The following is a 21,013-nucleotide window of genomic DNA, read 5'->3' on the forward strand; positions in this document are numbered from 1 at the left end:
TGGAGATATTGCAGGTACGGGGTCTGCCAGTTTTGATCAGGCGTGACCCCGCTTTGCTTCCCCTCGACGTGCAGCATCTCGCCCTCAGGGGCCGAGGGTACCTCGGGCTGAACCGAGGGCGCATCGGGCCGAGCCGAGGGTGCCTCGGGCTGTGCCGAGGGTACCTCGGGCTGGGCCGAGGGTACCTCGGGCTCGGGTGTGTCGTCGATCTTGACGGAGGGTTGATGCAGATCCCGGGAGAAGACGTCTGGGGGAACCGTTGTTCGCCCCGAGGCTATTTTAGCCAGCTCGTCCGCAGTCTCGTTGTAGCGCCGAGCGATGTGGTTGAGCTCGAGCCCGTAGAACTTGTCTTCCAGGCGCCGAACCTCATCGCAGTAGGCCTTCATCTTCGGGTCGCGGCAGTGGGAGTTCTTCATGACTTGGTCGATGACGAGCTGCGAGTCACCGCGAGCGTCGAGGCGTCGGACCCCTAGCTCAATGGCGATCCGCAATCCATTGACGAGAGCTTCGTATTCAGCCACATTGTTGGACGCCGGGAAATGGAGGCGTAGCACATAGCGTATGTGCTTCCCGAGGGGCGAGATGAAGAGTAGGCCTACGCCGGCTCCCGTCTTCATCAACGACCCGTCGAAAAACATGGTCCAGAGCTCCGGTTGGATCGGAGTCGTCGGTAGCTGGGTGTCGACCCATTCGGCCACGAAGTCCGCCAAGACCTGGGACTTGATGGCCTTCCGAGGAGCGAACGAGATCGCCTCGCCCATGATTTCCACTGCCCACTTTGCAATCCTACTCGAGGCCTCCCGGCACTGGATGATCTCCCCCAGGGGGAAGGATGACACCACAGTTATCGGATGAGACTCAAAGTAGTGTCGCAACTTCCGCCGTGTCAGGATCACCGCATATAGCAGCTTCTGAACTTGTGGGTAGCGGATCTTGGTTTCGGACAGTACCTCGCTGACGAAGTAAACTGGTCTCTGAATGGGCAATGCATGCCCCTCTTCTTGCCTCTCGACCACAATCGCGGTGCTAACCACCTGAGTGGTCGCGGCGACGTAGACCAAGAGGGCTTCTCCGGCAGCTGGGGGCACCAAGATAGGCGCCTTTGTGAGGAGCGCCTTCAGGTTCCCGAGGGCTTCCTCGGTCTCAGGGGTCCAAGTGAAGCACTCGGCCTTCCTCAAGAGGCGGTACAGAGGTAGACCTCTTTCGCCGAGACGTGAGATGAAGCGGCTCAGAGCCGCGAGACATCCCATGACCCTCTGTACGCCTTTCAAGTCTTTGATGGGCCCCATGCTGGTGATGGCTGTGATCTTCTCCGGGTTGGCTTCGATGCCTCGCTCGGAGAAGATGAACCCCAGAGCATGCCTCGGGGCACCCCGAAGACATACTTCTCGGGATTGAGTTTGACGCCTTTCGCCTTGAGACATCGGAATGTCACTTCAAGGTCGGAAAGGGGGTCAGAGGCTTTCCTCGTCTTGACTACGATGTCATCGACATAGGCCTCGACCGTGTGGCCGATGTGTTCGCCGAACACATGGTTCATGCACCGCTAGTACGTCGCACCCGCATTCCTCAAACCGAACGGCATGGTGACATAACAGTACATGCCGAAGGGGGTGATGAAAGAAGTCGCGAGCTGGTCGGACTCTTTCATCCTGATTTGGTGATACCCTGAGTAGGCATCGAGGAAAGACAGGGTTTCGCACCCAGCAGTGGAATCCACAATTTGATCGATGGGAGGCAGAGGGTAGGGAACCTTCGGACATGCCTTGTTTAGACCAGTGTAGTCTACACACATCCGCCATTTCCCCCCTTTCTTTCTCACAAGCACAGGGTTGGCAAGCCATTCGGGATGGAATACCTCTTTGATGAACCCTGCCGCCATTAGCTTGTGGATCTCCTCGCCTATGGCTCTGCGCTTCTCCTCGTTGAATTGGCGCAGAGGCTGCTTGACGGGTCGGGCTCCGGCTCGGATGTCCAGCGAGTGCTCGGCGACATCCCTCGGTATGTCGGGCATGTCTGAGGGACTCCACGCGAAGACGTCGGCGTTCGCGCGGAGAAAGTCGACGAGCACTGCTTCCTATTTGGGCTCGAGCCCGGAGCCGATCCGGATCTGCCTGGAGGCGTCGCCGCTGAGGTCGAGGGGGACAGACTTAACCGTCTCCGCTGGCTCGAAGTTGCCGGCATGACGTTTCACGTCTGGGACCTCCTTAGAGAGGCTCTCTAGGTCGTCGATGAGGGCCTCGTACTCGGCGAGGGCCTCGGCGTACTCCACGCACTCCACGTCGCATTCGAACGCGTGTTTGTACGTGGGGCCGACGGTGATGACCCCGTTGGGGCCCGACATCTTGAGATTCAGGTAGGTGTAGTTGGGGACGACCATGAACTTCGTGTAGCATGGTCTTCCCAGCACCGCGTGGTAGGTTCCTCGGAACCCGACCACCTCGAACGTCAGGGTCTCCCTTCGGAAGTTGGAGGGTGTTCCGAAGCAGACGGGAAGGTCGAGTTGTTCGAGGGGCTGGACGCGCTTCCCGGGAATGATCCCATGGAAGGGCGCAGCGCCTGCCCGGATGGAGGACAGATCGACACGCAGGAGCCCGAGGGTCTCGGCGTAGATGATGTTGAGGCTGCTGCCTCCGTCCATGAGGACCTTGGTGAGCCTGACGTCGCCGATGACGGGGTCGACGACGAGCGGGTATTTCCCCGGGCTTGGCACATGGTCGGGGTGGTCGACTTGGTCGAAGGTGATGGGCTTGTCGGACCAGTCTAGGTAGACTGGCGCCGCCACCTTCACCAAGCAGACCTCCCGGCGCTCTTGCTTGCGGTGCCGAGCCGAGGCATTCGCCGCTTGCCCACCGTAGATCATGAAGCAGTTGCGGACCTCGGGGAACTCTCCTGCCTGGTGATCTCCCTTCTTGTCATCATCGCGGGCCATGCCACCCTCCGCGGGTGGCCCGACCCTGTGGAAGTGGCGCCGAAGCATGACGCACTCCTCAAGGGTGTGCTTGACGGGCCCCTGGTGATAGGGGCACGACTCCTTGAGCATCTTGTCGAAGAGGTTGGCACCTCCGGGGGGTTTCCGAGGGTTCTTGTACTCGGCGGCGACGACAAGGTCCGCGTCGGCGGCGTCGCGTTTCGCTTGCGACTTCTTCTTGCCCTTCTTCTTGGCGCCGCGCTGAGTTGACGCCTCGGGGGCATCCTCCGATGGGCGGCCCTGGGGCTGCTTGTCCTTTCGGAAGATAGCCTCGACCGCCTCCTGGCCGGAGGCGAACTTGGTGACGATGTCCATCAGCTCGCTCGCCCTGGTGGGGGTCTTGCGACCCAGCTTGCTCACCAGGTCGCGGCAGGTGGTGCCAGCGAGGAACGCGCCGATGACATCCGAGTCAGTGATGTTGGGCAGCTCGGTGCGCTGCTTCGAGAATCGCCGGATGTAGTCCCGGAGGGACTCTCCCGGCTGCTGTCGGCAGCTTCGAAGGTCCCAGGAATTCCCGGGGCGCATGTACGTGCCCTGGAAATTGCCGGCGAAAGCTTGGACTAGGTCGTCCCAGTTGGAGATCTGCCCCGGAAGCAGGTGCTCCAACCAGGCGCGAGCGGTGTCGGAGAGGAACAAGGGGAGGTTGCGGATGATGAGGTTGTCATCGTCCGTTCCACCTAGTTGGCAGGCCAGACGGTAGTCCACGAGCCACAGTTCCGGTCTCGTCTCCCCCGAGTACTTTGTGATAGTAGTCGGGGGTCGGAACCAGGTCGGGAACGGCGCCCGTCGGATGGCCCGGCTGAAGGCCTGTGGACCGGGTGGTTCGGACGAGGGACTCCGATCCTCCCCGCTGTCGTAGCGTCCCCCACGCCTGGGGTGGTAGCCTCGGCGCACCCTCTCGTTGAGGTGGGCCCGACGATCGCGGTGATGGTGCTCGTTGCCGAGGCGACCTGGGGCCGCAGGCGCGGTGTTGCGCGTGCGCCCGGTGTAGACCGAGGCTTCCCGCATGAATCAGGAAGTCGCGGCATGAGGTTCCGAGGGGTACCCCTGCCTTCGGGAGGCAGAGCTCTCGGCCCGTCGGACCGCGGCGCCTTCCAGGAGATTCTTGAGCTCTCCCTGGATTCGCCGCCCCTCGGTGGTTGACGGCTCCGGCATCGCGCGGAGGAGCATTGCTGCTGCAGCCAGGTTCTGGCCGACCCCACTAGATGCGGGTGGTGGCCTGACCCTGACGTCGTCGGCGATGCGGTGCTGGAAGCCCTGGGGTAGATGACGTATTTCTCCGGCCGGGGGTTGGCCCGCCCATGCCTGCCCGACGTCCCGGAGGATCGGCTCAAGCGCTCCTGCTCCCTCGTCGAGCCTGGCCTGCACCCCGCGGATTTGCTCGAGCTGTGGGTCATGGCCCCCCGCCTGAACGGGGACCACAACTAGCTCTCGTGGGATGTCAACGCGAGGCACCGGCCTAGGGAGATCACCGTCCTCCGGCATGCCGAGATGGTTGCCTTCAGAGGGACCCCCTAGATCGACGTGGAAGCATTCGCGACTTTGGCCGCAGTCCTCGTCGCCGAGGCTACGGCTACCGTCGGAACAGTCGGAGAGGCAGTAGTCACATGCGGTCATGAAGTCCCGCATGGCACTGGGGTTGCCAAGTCCAGAGAAATCCCAACAGAAGCTGGGCTCGTCGCCTTCCTCGGACCCGGAGGGCCCGTAGGTCGAGACGTCCGTCAGCCGGTCCCAAGGTGACCGCATACGAAACCCCAGAGGGTTTGGACTCGCCTCTACGAGAGCGCCCGCCAAAGCAAAGTCGCTAGGCGGGTTGAGGCTGAATCCAAATGACGTGGGATGAGAATCGGTCGGTACCTCTTGGTCGACGGGCGGTGATGAAGTCACGTCGGGGACTGAATGCACTGTCGTCTCAGGTACGAGGGTGACGTCCAGCAAGCTTTTTGCGAGCGTGCCGGCGTCGTCCGCTTGCTCGAGATTGGCGTGTCGCGAGGAGACGACGCTCATCTTCGTCTCAAGCACGAAGTCGATACCCGGTGCGCCCCCCGTTGGGGTGCCGGCGTTGTCGACTCGCTCGACAGCCGACGAGGCGCTGCCTCCTGCTTGGCTTTGGTTCCCCCGCCTTCCCCTCCGTCGGCGGGGAAGAGGGCGGGATGAGCTCGAAGGTTGTTCTTCCACCACGCGGGGAAGACATCGTCGATTCCGCCGCCAGCGGGCAGACTGTCGGCCGCCATTGCCGCTGTCGCCCGGCGGTGGAATGAGTATCATGTCGTAGCTGCCGTCGAGGGACATGAACTCAAGACTTCCGAAATGGAGCACCGTCCCGGGTTGGAGAGGTTGCTAGAGGCTGCCCACCTGGAGCTTGACGGGAAGCTGTTCGTCAACACGCAGCAGGCCCCTACCTGGCGCGCCAACTGTCGGCGTTTCGAGACGGGGGGGTCCCTAAGCCGACGAGTGAATGTCGCCGCGTGCCCCAGCCCAGATGGGTCGAGCGCGAAGGGGGGAAAGCGAGGTGGCCGGAGATGGGCGTGAGAGAGGTGGAAATCCCGCGACCTTCGTGTTCGTCCCGCGCCCTGGTCGGGTGCGCTTGCAGTAGGGGGTTACAAGCGTCCACGCGGGAGAGGGAGCGAGCGGCTTCAAGCGAGCGCCTGTCTCGTCCTCGTCCCCGCGCGGCCAACCCTCTCTAAGAGGGCCCTGGTCCTTCATTTTATAGGCGTAAGGAGAGGATCCAGGTGTACAATGGGGGGTGTAGCAGAGTGCTACGTGTCTAGCGGAGGAGAGCTAGCGCCCTAAGTACATGCCATTGTGGCAGCCGGAGAGATTTTGGCACCCAGCTGGTGTGATGTCGTGGCCGTCGGAGGAGCGATGGAGCCTGGCGGAGGGACAGCTGTCGGAGCGGTTGAGTCCTTGCTGACGTCCTCTTGCTTCCGTAAGGGGGCTGAGAGCCGCCGTCGTCACAGAGTATGCGGGGCGCCATCATTGTCTATCTGGCGGAGCGAGTCAGATGGGACGCCGGTCTTGTTCCCTGCGGCCCGAGTCAGCTCGGGGTAGGGTGATGATGGCGCCTCCTGTTGACGTGGCTGGTCTGCGCCCTAGGTTGGGCGATGTGGAAGCTCCTCCGAAGCCGAGGTCGAGTCCGAGCCCCTGGGTCGGGCGAGGCGGAGGCTGTTAGCTGAGGCCAGGGCGGAGTCCGAGCCCTAGGGTCGGACGGAGCGGAGTTCGTCGTCTTCCGGGACTTAGCCCGAGTCCGAGCCCTGGGTCGGGCGGAGCGGAGTTCGTCGTCTTCTGGGGCTGAGCCCGAGTCCGAGCCCTGGGTCGGGCGGAGCGGAGTTCGCCGTCTTCCGGGACTTAGCCCGTGTCCGAGCCTTGGGTCGGGCGGAGCGGAGTTCGTCGTCTTCCGGGACTTAGTCCGAGTCCGAGCCCTGGGTCGGGCGAAGCGGAGCTTCCTATGGTGCCTTCGGTAGGGCCTGACTGCCTGTCAGTCTCACTCTGTCAAGTGGCACCGCAGTCGGAGTGGCGCAGACGGCGCTGTCCTTCTGTCAGGCCGGTCAGTGGAGCGGCGAAGTGACGGTGGTCACTTCGGCTCTGCCGGCTGGGGGGCGCGCGTCAGGATAAAGGTGTCAGGCCACCTTTGCATTAAATGCTCCTGCGATTTGGTCGGTCGGTGTGGCGATTTGGTCAGGGTTGCTTCTTAGCGAAGGCAGGGCCTCGGGCGAGCCGGAAATATGTTCGCCGCTGGAGGGGGGCCTCGGGCGAGACGGAAATCCTCCGGGGTCGGCTGCCCTTGTCCGAGGCCAGGCTCGGTCGAGGCGTGATCGAGTCCCTGACTTAATCGCACCCATCAGGCCTTTGCAGCTTTATGCTGATGGGGGTTACCAGCTGAGAATTAGGAGCCTTGAGGGTACCCCTAATTATGGTCCCCGACAGCAGTCATCCAGTATAGCCTTTGATTCCCGCGCGGAACCTCACTGTCTAGTTTTGAGGACCAAACTCAGCGAAACCATTCGTCTTAGGCGTAGGGTGGTTTTGAGACTCAACCATTGGTGTGTGTCCCAACTATCAATCACCGTGGCTTGTCCCCTAACGTCTCTCGATCAAGGCTCATCGCTCGTCCTTCGCCGCTCCCAACCCATCAGCACGAGCCAGCATGATCTTCACATTCGGCGTCGACCATCATCCATGTACTGCACACACGCACACCACAAGCCAACAAACATGCTTGTACAATACAAGTTTGTACTCTGTGTTGTCCAAAGCTTACATCAAAGTAGTATCTATGTTGACAATCAATCATCATCAAACCGAACACAAGGGACAAGTTAATATTGTGTTCTCACAACTTGGCTAGTTGCAGACGGTTGGGGAGGCCGGGAGGACGTTGGAGAGCTGAAAAATAGAACGGTGTCGATGGAGGAGATGATCGGCGCCAGAGGGAGAAGACTAACGATCGGCGCCTGGTTGGAGAGCTGAAGGAGAGGATCGGAGCCCGCCTAGTTAGCCTTATCATACAATGTCGTCGTCCAGCTTTTGCTGAATAGGAGGGAGGAGCTCCGTAAGGCAGCGGCAATATCTAACCTATAGATGGCCAATAAGCATGAGGCCCGTGAGCCCGGCATGAAGCCCGCTTTTTGGGCCAGGTCCGAGCCCGGCACGGTACGAATAAACTGGCGGACTTGGACAGGAAACTAGGCACGGTGGGCTAGCCCGGCACGGCCCGTTTATCTCTAAGCCCGTTAAGCCCGTTTTTTTACACTAAAACGTGCTTACCGGCCCGTTTAGCCCGCTTTTCGGCTCGTTTTTTCGTGCTAAACGGGCCGAAGGCCCGATGCGGGCCGGACTTAGACAGAAAATTAAGCCCGCGGACTCAGCAGGCCCGGCCCGGTTTTTGGCCGGGCTTCACCGGAGCCGGGCCGGGCCGGGCGGCCCGTTTGGCCATCTCCGGAGCTGAGGCATGCAAGTATGCAGAAGGCATGGTTGATCGAGGTATCAAGTTGAGTCCATCGACACGTACTGTCCAAGCTGAAGCAGTGCGTGCACAAGGGAGTGTAGGGAAAGGAGACATCTATCATCAGCTGCTTAGAAAATGTGAGGCACATTGGTTTGTTAAGCTCTCCTGTATCGGTAACCTGATCAAAATGACTGGTGTGATCTCTTAGTATTGGCACTAAGGTTGAACTTAAACCTTTTTATCACTTTGGAACATTTCATTTCGAACAGCGGTCGGAGGTGTAAACTCAACTGTCATCCTTTAAGCATGGGCGATTTCGAACCCTTGATAGGCGCCCGTCTAAGTCTTATTTGATGGGCGCATGTCTAGGTTTTATTTGGATACTCTTGTATTCACTTCAATCCACCCTTATATATGGATTGAGGTGAATACGAGAATATCCAAAACAAGACCAATGGAGTTTTAGAATTCGCCATGAAGGAGCTACATTTCTAGTGTGTAGACAGGGCTCAATTCCTCGCCCTTGGGTTTAGCGTTAGTTAGATTGTTGGTGTTTGGTGCCTGCAGTCTTTGCAAAAGTTCCTTTTAATGTTTTTCCCTTTCTTTTTGTATATGTGATCTGTCTGCGTTGTGGGGTTGGGTGATGTTGTTTGGGGTTTATCCTCTTTTCTTCTTAATGCATTGACAGACAAATCTCCTGCTGAGTATTGGAGTTTTCCCCCTCAAGATCTGAGGTTTTCTTTGTCTCTGTATCTCCCATGCTGTAACAATAGACTTCCAGGAAGAATTGGATGCTGCACTCTGGATTTCATGTTAGCCGGAGACCTTTTAAAAAAAACAGAATTAAATTGAAGACAAAAGGCAATTTAATACATATTTGTTATTCATAATAGATACACACAAGCTATGTCTCCTAAAAGCGTGTCGGCAAGTTAAGCGAAATCTATGCCATGTTCTAGACCTTCTAAAAAGAAAAGAAAACCATTTGGTTGGGCGGAAAATAGAGATACACATTTGTTCTCGAGATACCAGCAAAGAAAAGCTTTGTCATAGAATAGAAACAACATTATCCCCTGTATTTATCAGTATTAATAATACAGCATGTCGTGAAAGGTAGAGAAGATAGAGAGAAAAGAATATCAGCAGAAACTGTAAAAAGCAGTCCGATTTCAGTAGCTCAGTTGACGCCCTGCAGTTTCAGTGTTGGTTCTGTACATAGCATGGGCGGCAATACTGCGATATCAGCAGTGCCGTGCCGCAATGAAATGCTGAATCTTATGAACAAAGATGTCGCGCAGAATTCAGAAATTACCCTTGCCTTTCGTAATAGGTACAAGCATCAATCAAGTGTCCGAAAGCATCCCATTCGTCTGAAGCAGGGGAGGGATGCTCTGCTCGCTCCAGAACACCTGGTCGGGATCCACCTCGGCCTTCACCATGGCCAGCCTCCTGAAGTTGCCCCTGAAGTACATCTCCCCCCACGCCCTGGCCGCCTCGTAGCTCGTCTCCCCCTCCAAGTTCTGCCCCAGGTCCAGGTCCCTGAAGTTGACGTACGCCGCCCGGGGCCTGGCGCTCGCGTACGGCGTCATGAACCGGTGCACGCCACGCACCCACGCCAGGTGCGCGTCCTCGTACGACACGTTGGCGTCGCCGCCCCACTTGACGAAGTACTGCACGTTGTACAGGTACCCTCGCCGGTGCGCGTACGGCGTGTCCGACTCCGGCGTCTCGCTCATCGCCCCGCCCTGCGGGTCCACGTCGACGGACCCGCCCCTGTCCTCCACGACCCTGGCGAGGAGCCCGCCCAGCCCGGCCGCGGGGATCGGGGACGTCAGGTAGTCCAGCTTCACCTTGTAGTAGTCCTTGGGCTGCAGGCTCCGGTCCAGGAGCACCTCGGCCGCCTGTTCGCCCGTGTACCCGTAGAAGTAGAGCGTCGACTGGATCCAGCTCATCTCTCTGCAGTCGCCCGCCCTCACGTCGAGCTCTGGCAGGTGGGCGCTCATCTCGGCGACCATCCCGCTGCAGTTCCCGAGGAACAGTGACTTGAAGGTCACCGATGGATGCCTCTCGCCGGCGTCGTCGACCTCCGGCTCCATGGCCACCTTCACGAACAGGTCCTCGGGAAGCGCGTGCGCCACGCGCTGCCATTTTGTCAGGAGGCGGACAGCCGCCTGGGTCTGCCGCTGGTCCCCGCGGCGCACGAGGCGGCGCACGGTGAAGGCGGAAACGACGGGCGGCACGGGAACCAGCCGCACCGTCCAGGAGACCACGACGCCGAAGCTCCCGCCGCCGCCGCCGCGGATCGCCCAGAAGAGGCCCTCGCCCATGGCGGCGCGGTCCAGGAGCCTCCCCTCGGCGTCCACCACCTCGGCGTCGACCACGTTGTCCGCGCCGAGGCCGTGCTTGCGCATCATGGGCCCGAACCCGCCGCCGCTGAGGTGGCCGCCGACGCAGACCGTGGGGCAGATCCCCGCGGGGAACCCGAGCGCCCCGCCGCTCTCGCGCGTCACGGCGTAGTAGAGCTCCCCGAGCGTGGCGCCCGGGCCGGCCCGCGCCACGCGGCGCCCGGCGTCCACGCGGACGTCGCGGAGCGCGGCGACGTCGACCACGGCGAAGGGCCGGGCGCCCGCCACGGATCGGTAGGAGAGGCCCTCGTAGTCGTGGCCGCCGCTGCGGGCCCGGACCGTGAGGCCGTGGCGCCTGCAGCAGGTGACGCAGGCCCGCGCCTCGGCGACGGTCGCCGGGGTCAGCAGCAGCGCCGGGCGCGGCGTCCGCGGGGACGCGAAGCGGAGGTTCTGGATCGTGGCGTTCAGAAGGGAAGGGTACGAAGCGGCCGACGGGGCGTGGACGAGCCTGGACGTGTCGGTGGTGGCCGGCGAGAGGCGCGCGACGCAGCGGACGAAGCTCCCGTGGAGGGCGCCGCCGCCGCCTTGCTCCTGCGGGGAACAAGTCTGGGCGAGGAGCAGCAGGAAGAGGAAAGGGAGGTGCCAGGATCTTGGTCGCACAGCCGCCTTCGTCTTGCTCATCATCTCTTGCACTTACACGGTTACACCTACTCTCTTGCCTTGCCTCGGGTGTGCTTTTGTGGATTAGTTAGTAACTTGAGACGCTGATGGCCTTTGAAAAATATGAAAACAGAGTGATAAAATAATATACTGGACACTAATTTTACAAAAATTCACTGGAACCCAGGCATAAGATAATTCGCGGCAGCAGCAGGTGGGAAAGAGAGCGGTCGCCGTTGCACCGTCGTTTTCAGGTGCCGCCAGCTTTCAACGTTAGCTCACCGTCACTGGTGGCGTTTCCTGTATGCGTAGGGAAGGGGTATCGAGGTGAGTGGCATTGTTGAGATGAAGACGATGGCAGCTGACGGGCGCTCTGCAGCCATGTATGATATGTATTGGCATGTTCTAGGCCAGAAAGGGGCAATCAAAGATACTTGATGTATGTGTTGTATGTGTTTTATATATGTATGTGTCTAGATTTATTATCGATCATTTAAATAGACAAAAAAAATCAACACCGAAAACAATTAATATAGTAGGACGGAGGGAGTATATGATAACAATAACACACAGCAGGAGCCAAACGCATTACGGATGAACTGACTTTTCGCTGTTCAGGAATGCCTCCCCTAGATTGAAAAAATATCGGCGTTTAATTTTTAAGAAAGAAATCACAAATCCTACCTTGCTTATCTAAGACAATCTTCAACCATGCTACCTAAAATAAGAGATGCATTCAGCAATCTCCAACGCCAGATGCAAAAGAGAACCCTTAGGCCCGGCTGTTTCACTCGCGCGCGCCTAGGACAGTTGGTTTGCCAAGGTTTGAGCCGTGGGTGGGGATGACTCAGTTTTAGGTGCCGAAGGGTCGACTAGATGTGTATTTAGTTTGCATCCATTGAAAGCATTTCCCAAGCGCTAGTGCTACAAAGCCAGGCAATTTGTGTATGTGTATTGTATTGGTTATTCCGTTGGAGATAGTCTAAGTCTAATGTTCCCATGCGATGCGACAGTAGATAGGAAAAGGATAGCTGAATTGTCAATCTGCCGTAGAGCATCTCCACTGCCCTTCTATAGTTTTGTTTTTCTCAATCTCCTATACCAATATTTCAGTAAAAGAGAATTCTCATTCTGGTGGAGATGCTTTAGGTCACCCTCTATTTTCCAGACCGGGAGATGGTAATCCATCAAGAACTAAAACGCAGGTGGCAGATAAAAGCATATAACCAAACAAAAAAGCCAGATCACAAGCTGCGCTAGGGAGATCAAACTAGCATGTTTTCAAGCAACAGCACACAGAGTGCGACAAGGGCACGGAAATAATTGACATGGTGGTGATCTTGCGACAACAGCACCCACAGAGTGCTAGCAGACTAAACATCAGGGCTGAGAACACAAATTAAACCCAAAAAAGCCTGGCGAGGTGGGTGGTGGTCTTGCGTTGACACGGAGGAGGAGAAGAGACCAGAGAGCTGTTTTGCCCACAGGTGAGGTTTACAACGTGTTGGCCTGAGCCTTGTTGAGGATGACGCCTTCGTACTTGACCTGGAACCACTTCATGGAGTCCTCCTTGGTCACCCTGTGCTGAATCCCGACGCGGGACTTGCACCTCCTGCGGCGTGCCACACGGTAGCCCGCACGCTCCAGCACGACGTAGAAGTCCATTCCGTAGATGCCTGTTGAAGGATCGTACCTGCACGATACGAGAGATGTCGCTCAAAATACTAGTAACATGGCTCATCAGACAAATTGGAACAGCAGGATAAGCCAACAATTAAATTATACTAATAGGAGCGTCATTTCAGTTTAAGCAGTAGGAATAAATATGAAATGTAAATATCCCCAAACCAGATAACGTGCGTGGATTACAAAATTCAAGAACTGGCACTGTAACAACAAGAAACGGACACAATTGTAAACTACCACTGAAATGGCATTGCATTGCGCTGACAGAAGAACCATTGCCCAATTGCAAGACAGACAATTAACTGTACAACAACTGCAGAACGGTTTGTGAGTTCTGGAAGATCTGTTTATAAAGTTGTGGATGCAAGCTGACAAATACCTAAAAGTTCTGATGCAAAAAAAAAACCCATGCTAATGTAGCTTCAGTAGATTAAGCATATGTAATGTTCAGAAACAGTTACCAGGCCCCTAGGCGTGGAACTAAATGAGCAAAGACCTGTTTGGATGTATTTTAGCAGCTAACTATTAGCTCTAGATTCTAGTGCATTCAAACACAACCTTAATAGCATCAGATTATCACCGAAAGCACGGGAATGTACTGGTACAACACATGTTGACGTGTCATGGATGCCTGAACCATAGCTAAGATTCTCGTAAAGTAAGACGGAGCCGTACTTGATACCAAGGTCGATGTGCTCCTGGATGCCGAAACCAAAGCACCCGGTGTCGCTGAAGTTCCTCCTGAGCAGCTCGTACTCCTTGACCTTGAGGCCGCTCTCAAGCAGCTGCATGGCCTTCTCGCCCCTCACCGTGACGTAGCAGGCGATCTTCTCGTTACGCCGGATGCCGAACGACCGCACCGTGTACCTCGCTGCAAGACGAACCAACACCGCCAGCAGGCAGAAGGAAGCACCCCGTCAGCGGAAGGCATGAAACGGAGCCGCGAGAACTCAGTACTCACCCTTGGAGAAGACGGGGGTCTGGCCGCTGAGCTGCTCGAGCACCTTTGCGGCGCGGGTGAGACGGTCGCCGCTCTCCCCGACGGAGATATTGAGGACGAGCTTCTGCACCTTGATCTCCCGCATCGGGTTGGACAGCTTCTTCTCGTGGGCCTGCGGGACGCCGGGCGAGTTGGCCTCACAAATCACAGGCCGGACGAGGAAGAGAAAGGAGACAAGATGGGAATGGTAGCACGGGGATGGGATGGAGGCGGCGTACCATGGGGGCGAGGAGACGGCCGTACCCTCTTCTCCTTCCGTCCTTCGGCGGCGGCGGACGACGGTGGAGATGTGCGTTGAGGTATAAGGGGGTGGCGGCGCGAGGTTAAAAGGGAGCAACCCTAGCTGGCTTGTTTGGGCTCTGGGGACAGTGAGAGGCTTTCCATGGGCCTGTTTATGCTTTTGGGGAACATGTGATGGCCTTTGAGCTTTGGTCAATTCAGGCCTAATATTGGGCTCCTGTCTGATGGGACAAAGGAAGGCCGAATGTAGCAGGCCGGCTGCAGCACCGTCGTGTACCTTGTGCTGGAGGTAGTAGAACCAACAAACTGTGTGCAGACGTACCTGTTAGTACTATAGTATTCTGCACCAAAAGATATATCGAAGATTATTAGAAAACAGAGCTTTCAATACCATGATTTTGGCAAACTGTGGTATTTTTTAGAATATTTGATATATAGGTCTGGATCCAAGTTTTCTTCTCCGCGTGTGCAGTGGCGCATAATTTCCCCCATCCGAACCATCTAACACTTGACTCGCGTTTTTCCATACTCGTGCAACCCGTCGTTGCTCCCAGACTTCTCCCCCGCCTCGCACTCGTTGTCGCCGCCCTAGCTCCCTTGCCTCGCACTCGCCGCAGCCGCCCCGAGGTGAGGCACTCACCACCGCCCCTAGCTCATCCCTCGCCTCGCTACCTCGCACTCACCATCATCGCCCCTCATGAGCTTCCCCCGTCCATGTCTCTCGCGTCCTCCATTACTCGTCTATCGTACTACCATGCGATGAACTGGTAAGGAAGACAAGGCCGATATGTTCTGTTCTCCCCTGTAATCCTCTCTGATCTACCTAGGGTTACTGCATATTTGCTAAACCAATATGCGATAATTTGTCCGTTGATTGATCCATGTAACTATGACCTGTGACATGAACTAGATGCTAGTTTTTCACTTGAATGGATGTTGTTGGGTAACAACAGTAGCTTCCAACTCATGAGAATGATTTGATGTAGTTGTGATATGTGACATGAACTAGAGGTTACTAGTAAGATGATATTGTAGCTATGATATGTGACATTAACTTTATTCACTCTTGTAGCTTCATCTTCATGTTCTTGATATGTGACATGAACCTTATTTACTCTTGTGACATGAATTTTGTTTGTTCCAGGAAAAATTGAGATGAGAACATATTAGAATGAAGGAAGAACGTGGTTTTTATGAGCATCCTCAAAGAGTACAACTCACCAAGATATCGCGCTCAAAATGGATGGACCAAAGAGGCATGGAATAACAGGACACATCACATTAATGAAAGGTTTACATCAACAAACTTTGTAGTGTCACAGTTGAAGGATAGAGAGCAAAGGCTAAAAAAGGACTACAATGTTGTGAAGATCATTGTGTCAGATAGTGGATTTGGTTGGGATAATGATTTGAAAATGGGTATCACTGTTGTTGGGGTATGGGCTGATCTACCAAAGAATTTGAAGAGATGGGATGGTAGGTCATTCCCTTTATACAATGATCTACATAAGATTTACAACGGTATGAGCCTTTACTTATGTGTTTTGACTTAACACATATTCTACCCATTGCTGAATTTTTTATGTGGTTATATAGGTAAAATAGCCGAAGGTAAGAATTGTAGGCGATCTTTAGAAAAAGGATGCATAGCTGGCAACAAAACTGCACAAGAAGATTATGTGTAGATAAGTACACCTAGTCCAACAATTAATGGTATACCGGGTTCATTTTTTGACTTATTAGAAGATAGTGCTGATTTGAGCAATAAAAATGGGCTCAAGCTTGACATGAACAGTAGTCAATATAGAACTTTGGAGGAAGAACAAGCTGGTAGAAGAGACACGGTGTTAAGGCGAGACACAAGTTGGTATTAGTGAAATGAATGAGAGCCAAAAAAATAAAATTTGGTGTTGCCACGTGTGACAGTAGAGAAAATATTGGTAATGAAGAAAAAGAAAAAAACTAAGATAAATGTCAATGCCATGTATAATTTGCTAGCTTTGATAAAATGAAAATTATAAGCTTATAAAGAGCTAATAAAAAGGTAGCTTAATTCAAAGAGTAAGCAAATAGAGCAGTCTAATCCAATCAACGATCCATTTAGCATGTCAAAATGTATGTTGAAATTGAAGAGTCTAGCCCTCACTCAAACAGAGCTACTCAAGGCAATCAGTTTTCTGAAAGGGGACAGAGAAGCTAAAGAGATATTCATTTGCTATGAAGAGCAGTCTCTTGCAGAAGCTTACATTAATGTGTCTATTTCTGACTATTGCAAGGTAATATATATAATGCAACTTTTTTATTCCTGTAGTGCAGAAAACTTGACAGTTTACTAATTTAGTTTGCTAGGAACATATTCCCTGCATACTGAACATTTTTATTCCCTGCATACTAATTCAGCTTGCTAGAGACGAATTTTGTGACATGAATTTTGTTTGTTCCAGGAAAAATTGAGATGAGAACATATTAGAATGAAGGAAGAATGTGGTTTTTATGAGCATCCTCAAAGAGTACAACTCACCAAGATATCACGCTCAAAATGGATGGACCAAAGAGACGTGGAATAACATGACACATCACATTAATGAAAGGTTTACATCAGCAAACTTTGTAGTGTCACCGTTGAAAGATAGAGAGCAAAGGCTAAAAAAGGACTACAATGTTGTGAAGATCATTGTGTCAAATAGTGGATTTGGTTGGGTAATGATTTGAAAATGGATACCACTGTTGTTGGGGTATGGGCTGATCTACCAAAGAATTTGAAGAGATGGTATTAGTGAAATGAATGAGAGCCAAAAAATAAAATTTGGTGTTGCCACGTGTGACAGTAGAGAAAATATTGTTAATGAAGAAAAAGGAAAAAACTAAGATAAATGTCAATGTCATGTGTAATTTGCTAGCTTTGCTAAAATAAGAACTAGAAGCTTACAAGGAGCTAACAAAAATGAAGCTTAATTCAAAGAGTAAACAAATAGAGCAGTCTAATCCAATCAACGATCCATTCAGCATGTCAAAATGTATGTTGAAATTGAAGAGTCTAGCCCTCACTCAAACAGAGCTACTCAAGGCAATCAGTTTTCTGAAAGGGGACAAAGAAGCTAGAGAGATATTCATTTGCTATGAAGAGCAGTCTCTTGCAGAAGCTTACATTAATGGGTCTATTTCTGACTATTGCAAGGTAATATATATAATGCAACTTTTTTTATTCCTGTAGTGCAGCAAATTGCACAGTTTACTAATTTAGTTTGCTAGAAACATATTCCCTGCATACTGAACATTTTTATTCCCTGTATACTAAACTTTTTATTCCACACTAATTCAGCTTGCTAGAGACATATTCAAGCTCGGAGTACTAGTTGTTAGCAACATGATCTAGACAATCAACCCACATAGCATGTGTAATTTGGTTTCTTTTCAAATCCCATCATCTGGGTCTAGAACAAATTGAGCACACCATCCAGATCCAGAATGTGTATACACAAATTTATTTGATGGTGCTAGTTGGAATCACTAACAATTGTACATAGTTGCTATGTACTCACCAGACCTATCAAGTGTGCTATCGTATGTGCCACCAGATAGGGCACTTAGTGAACATGTTTTTTTGCATATTTGATTACAAACTCACCGAACGTGGCATCGGACAAGGCACCCAGACATGATGTAATATGTGCACTTCCTAGTTATGAGCATCGGGCGTGTCTGGTGCGACACCGGTGGCACATCAGACCTCTTCACATTAGCGGCTACCACCGGACATGTCTGGTGCACACAGAAAAGCTGGGTGCTAGTATAACGACTAGTTTGGCCCTAGGATGTCAGGAAGAGTGGAGGAAAATGTTGGACCTACTGTCATGTGGATAGGTGGGCCCAAACACTGAGGGACAAACAATTTTCAGGTGCGCAATGAAACGTTAGGTGGGAACAATAGTGTCTCGATATGCGTGTCCCATCAGTCTACAGAACAGGGGTATTTTATAGGGCACCGAGGGGCTAGTAGACTTAAGTACAATTATGCCCTGGTTACCTGCTACATTCTCGGAATATTCTATACAATGGGATAATTACAATATAGTAACACCCGTCGACCTAGATACACCCGAGGGGCTTACAAGTGGGGCCACCACAACCGAGTGAAGCCTGGGCCCCACTAAGGTGGCCTAGGATCTTGCCTTCGCATGCCAAGCGGCCTTCGTCCATGGTGGCTTAATGGCGACGAACACCCTTCCTTGTGTGGGCCTCCACGTGGTCACCCTCAACGGGGACAACCGAGGGCCTTCTTGCTAATAGTGAAGTCCTCCGGTCGTGCGAGGTCCTGCACTCAAATGTGGTTAGCTCTGGCCAGCGTTGTTTGATCGAGTTCGGGTTCGGCCTGTTCAACAGAAACTGAGAAATGACTCGTGAGAGAATGGATAAGAGCAATTTAGTCCAAAATTATAGTTGTATGGAGCAATGTTGCAAAAAAGATACCTATTAACATGAAAGTGGTACAAAATCAAGGAAAAACTAGTGAGATGGTTTAGTATTAGAAGCCAACGAAAATGGTGCTAAAATGTTAAAGACCGTAGAATGGAGTGTTAAATAGTTAAAAAATCCCCTAAGCGCGGAGTGTGTGTATATTGGGTTGGAGTTGGGGCAGGGGACATAGCGAAATGCGTTGAAGCCCATCTGCAAGAGTGAAGTATTGTATGAAAGGTTAAGGGCCTGTTTGGTGTGGCATCAAAGCCGCCACACCGCGCCTAAGCCACGACGCTCAATTTGGCCGCCACAACTATGGCGCGCGAAGTGTGGCGTGGCGTGGCACCACCGGCGGTGATCCAAACACGCCCAACCATTCTTGGTATATGCATCTGAGCGTGCATATAGACATGCAAAACAATGTTTTGCACTCTACTACACTGATAGAGTGCTTAATGTGTGTGTTGTTCTTGGTACACGATCAGGATTTCAGGAGGTGGGCAGGTGGCCCTTGGGAGCCCCAACAGCTAGCCCCCCTGCTTCGCTTAGGGCTAGTTTGGAAACTCAAATTCCCTTCGGGATTGAAGGGGATTGGAGAGAAAATTAGTTCATTTCCATCTCAATCCACTTTAATTCCGAAGGGGATTTGAGGTTCCCAAAGTAGCCCTTAAATAGTTAAAAAAATCCCCTAAGCGCGGAGTGTGTGTATATTGGGTTGGAGTTGGGGCAGAGGACATAGCGAAATGCGTTGAAGCCCATCTGCAAGAGTGAAGTCTTGTATGAAAGGTTAATGGCATGTTTGGTGTGGCATCAAAGCCGCCACACCGCGCCTAAGCCACGACGCTCAATTTGGCCGCCACAACTGTGGCACGCGAAGTGTGGCGTGGCACCGCCGGCGGTGATCAAAACACGCCCAACCATTCTTGGTATATGCATCTAAGCGTGCATATAGACATGCAAAACACTGTTTTGCACTCTACTACACTGATAGAGTGCATAATGTGTGTGTTGTTCTTGGTACACGATCAGGATTTTAGGAGGTGGGCAGGTGGCCCTTGGGAGCCCCAACAGCTAGCCCCCCCCCCCCTGCTTCGCTTAACGGCATTGCACAATCTTACAAAATGGAGAGGGATTTCATGGCCGCACACCGGAGAAGATCCATGCGAATGTCCAACGGCAGGGCACGCTACTGTCCGTCTGTCACACACTTGTAGAAAGGCACACCACTCAACCATGTTCCTTTTTTTTTCCTTTGACGATCGAGATGCGATTATTCACCGCGATGCATGGTCCCACATGATTGGATTAAATTCCATGTGCGTGCATAGCCTCCATCCCTGCAGGTACAACCTGTACTGCTCTGCTCGCTGCGTCCGCCGCTCATATGGTAATGGTATCGCATCGAATCCCAAGCCTAGCTGGGCGATCAAACCACCATTGTACTACACCTTGTTGAACTGCAGTCGCAAATGCTATTAATTATTTAATTATATCTTCTAATCTGAGCAGACAAAGACCTATTAAACAAGGAAATTAATAACGAGCAAGAAGGGTAAGCTGAAAGAGAAGAGAGAAGCTTCCCTAGTAGAATATAATGGTTCCGAATTTCCGATTCTGCAGCACATGCCGAGCATATCCAGATCTCGTCTTCACGTCGTCTTTCCTCTGCTCTTTGCAGCGTGTATATATATAGGTAGCTGGCGGGCACCAGAGGTAAGGCCCGAGGGCATGGCGGGGAGGGAGAAGAAGAGAAGCAAGCATAGCAAAGAACAATAGCAAACAGAGCGGAGGATGGTGCCATGAGCATGAGCATGTCCATGAGTGAAGAGCTAGGGTGAGAATCACAGTGCAGTTCTCCTCTGGCACGAACCAAGGCTGAGCAGCTTGCCCCATGGCTAGCCCACGACGGCCCTTCCTTGCCAAAGGAGAATTGCCCTGCCATTCACAACCCTACAGAAAGAGAGAGAGAGAGAGAACGCCCAATAAGCGGATCGTGGACTTCGCTCGAGTTTTGAACTTTTTCACATAAAGGTTATTAGTTTTCCAGCAATTTTCAAAAAAAAGAATGCTGTAATTTGCTTCGATGATGGCCGAACCTGAATTTCATTACCATGATTACAAAATCATGAAATCTTAATGTTTCAGCCTACCTAATTGTTAGTAATTACCTAGGTGTCACCATCTATTATAATCATGGAACACAAGGGAGTGTAGTTGTTCAGAAAGCCCGAGGCGCATAACACTAAGCCGCTAGCATAACACTAAGCCGCTATTTTGGCTAGACACAACCGCAACATGAGTCAATGGCCTGGTGTTTCACAGGTTCGGGCTAGTCCGACCTGAGGGACGGAGAGAGGGCAAGGTAGGGCCGAAGACCATACCCTGTCCGCACCCAATTCCCCGAAAGCCTTAACGGGGATAACTACATCTCCATCCCCATCCCCATGGATCCATATTCTCCATTTCGGACCACAGAAAACACTACGACACAAAAACTCCTATCAAATACAAGGATAATAAGAAAATGTTATATTTAGGGTGATAGTTGTGTTGAACTTTGATTTCATGGGCTATTTGGGTCCCCAATGGAGCCCCGTGGGGGATACTTAATCCTTAGACCCAGTTCATTTATTTTTGCCCCCCTCCCCTCCAGCACTAAGGGGCGGGGGAGAAAATGTCATCGTTCCTGCCCCAAACAGAGCTGA

General features: G+C 53.0%; 3 protein-coding genes and 1 non-coding gene across 4 annotated transcripts; 2 read left to right on the top strand and 2 right to left on the bottom strand.

Moving 5' to 3' along the window:
- Positions 1-8,971: 8,971 nt before the first annotated feature.
- LOC113839551 (uncharacterized) lies at positions 8,972-11,391 on the bottom strand. The gene has a single exon (NM_001367827.1). The coding sequence runs from the start codon at positions 10,946-10,948 to the stop codon at positions 9,263-9,265; it is 1,686 nt and encodes a 561-aa protein (NP_001354756.1). The 5' UTR covers positions 10,949-11,391; the 3' UTR covers positions 8,972-9,262.
- LOC100275683 (uncharacterized) lies at positions 8,976-11,428 on the top strand. The gene is made up of 2 exons (NM_001149711.3): positions 8,976-9,754; positions 9,911-11,428. Exon 2 carries the CDS (start codon positions 9,980-9,982, stop codon positions 11,030-11,032), a length of 1,053 nt encoding a protein of 350 aa, NP_001143183.1. The 5' UTR covers positions 8,976-9,754; positions 9,911-9,979; the 3' UTR covers positions 11,033-11,428.
- A 719-nt stretch (positions 11,429-12,147) lies between these two features.
- LOC100283310 (60S ribosomal protein L11-1) lies at positions 12,148-13,890 on the bottom strand. Its single transcript, NM_001156212.2, has 4 exons — positions 13,829-13,890; positions 13,572-13,722; positions 13,286-13,481; positions 12,148-12,617 (listed from the first exon to the last, which is right to left on the bottom strand). The coding sequence occupies exons 1-4, from the start codon at positions 13,829-13,831 to the stop codon at positions 12,419-12,421; spliced, it is 549 nt and encodes a 182-aa protein (NP_001149684.1). The 5' UTR covers positions 13,832-13,890; the 3' UTR covers positions 12,148-12,418.
- Positions 13,891-20,153: 6,263 nt separating this feature from the next.
- Positions 20,154-20,247, top strand: MIR399h (microRNA MIR399h). The gene has a single exon (NR_121169.1). It is a non-coding gene; the product is annotated as a microRNA MIR399h (primary transcript).
- Positions 20,248-21,013: the final 766 nt, after the last annotated feature.

This window comes from Zea mays, chromosome 5 (genome assembly GCF_902167145.1).
Source record: "Zea mays cultivar B73 chromosome 5, Zm-B73-REFERENCE-NAM-5.0, whole genome shotgun sequence".
Taxonomy (NCBI): Eukaryota; Viridiplantae; Streptophyta; class Magnoliopsida; order Poales; family Poaceae; genus Zea; species Zea mays.

What these genes read in the sequence shown, in the direction of transcription:
- LOC100275683 (NM_001149711.3), top strand. Translation starts at nt 9,980, where the DNA reads ATGCCTCTCGCCGGCGTCGTCGACCTCCGGCTCCATGGCCACCTTCAC.
- LOC113839551 (NM_001367827.1), bottom strand. Translation starts at nt 10,948, where the DNA reads ATGATGAGCAAGACGAAGGCGGCTGTGCGACCAAGATCCTGGCACCTC.
- LOC100283310 (NM_001156212.2), bottom strand. An exon ending in GACCCCCGTCTTCTCCAAGG is followed by an intron (nt 13,482 to 13,571) that starts GTGAGTACTGAG and finishes TTCGTCTTGCAG; the next exon opens with CGAGGTACACGGTGCGGTCG. An exon ending in CACATCGACCTTGGTATCAA is followed by an intron (nt 12,618 to 13,285) that starts GTACGGCTCCGT and finishes CGTATCGTGCAG; the next exon opens with GTACGATCCTTCAACAGGCA.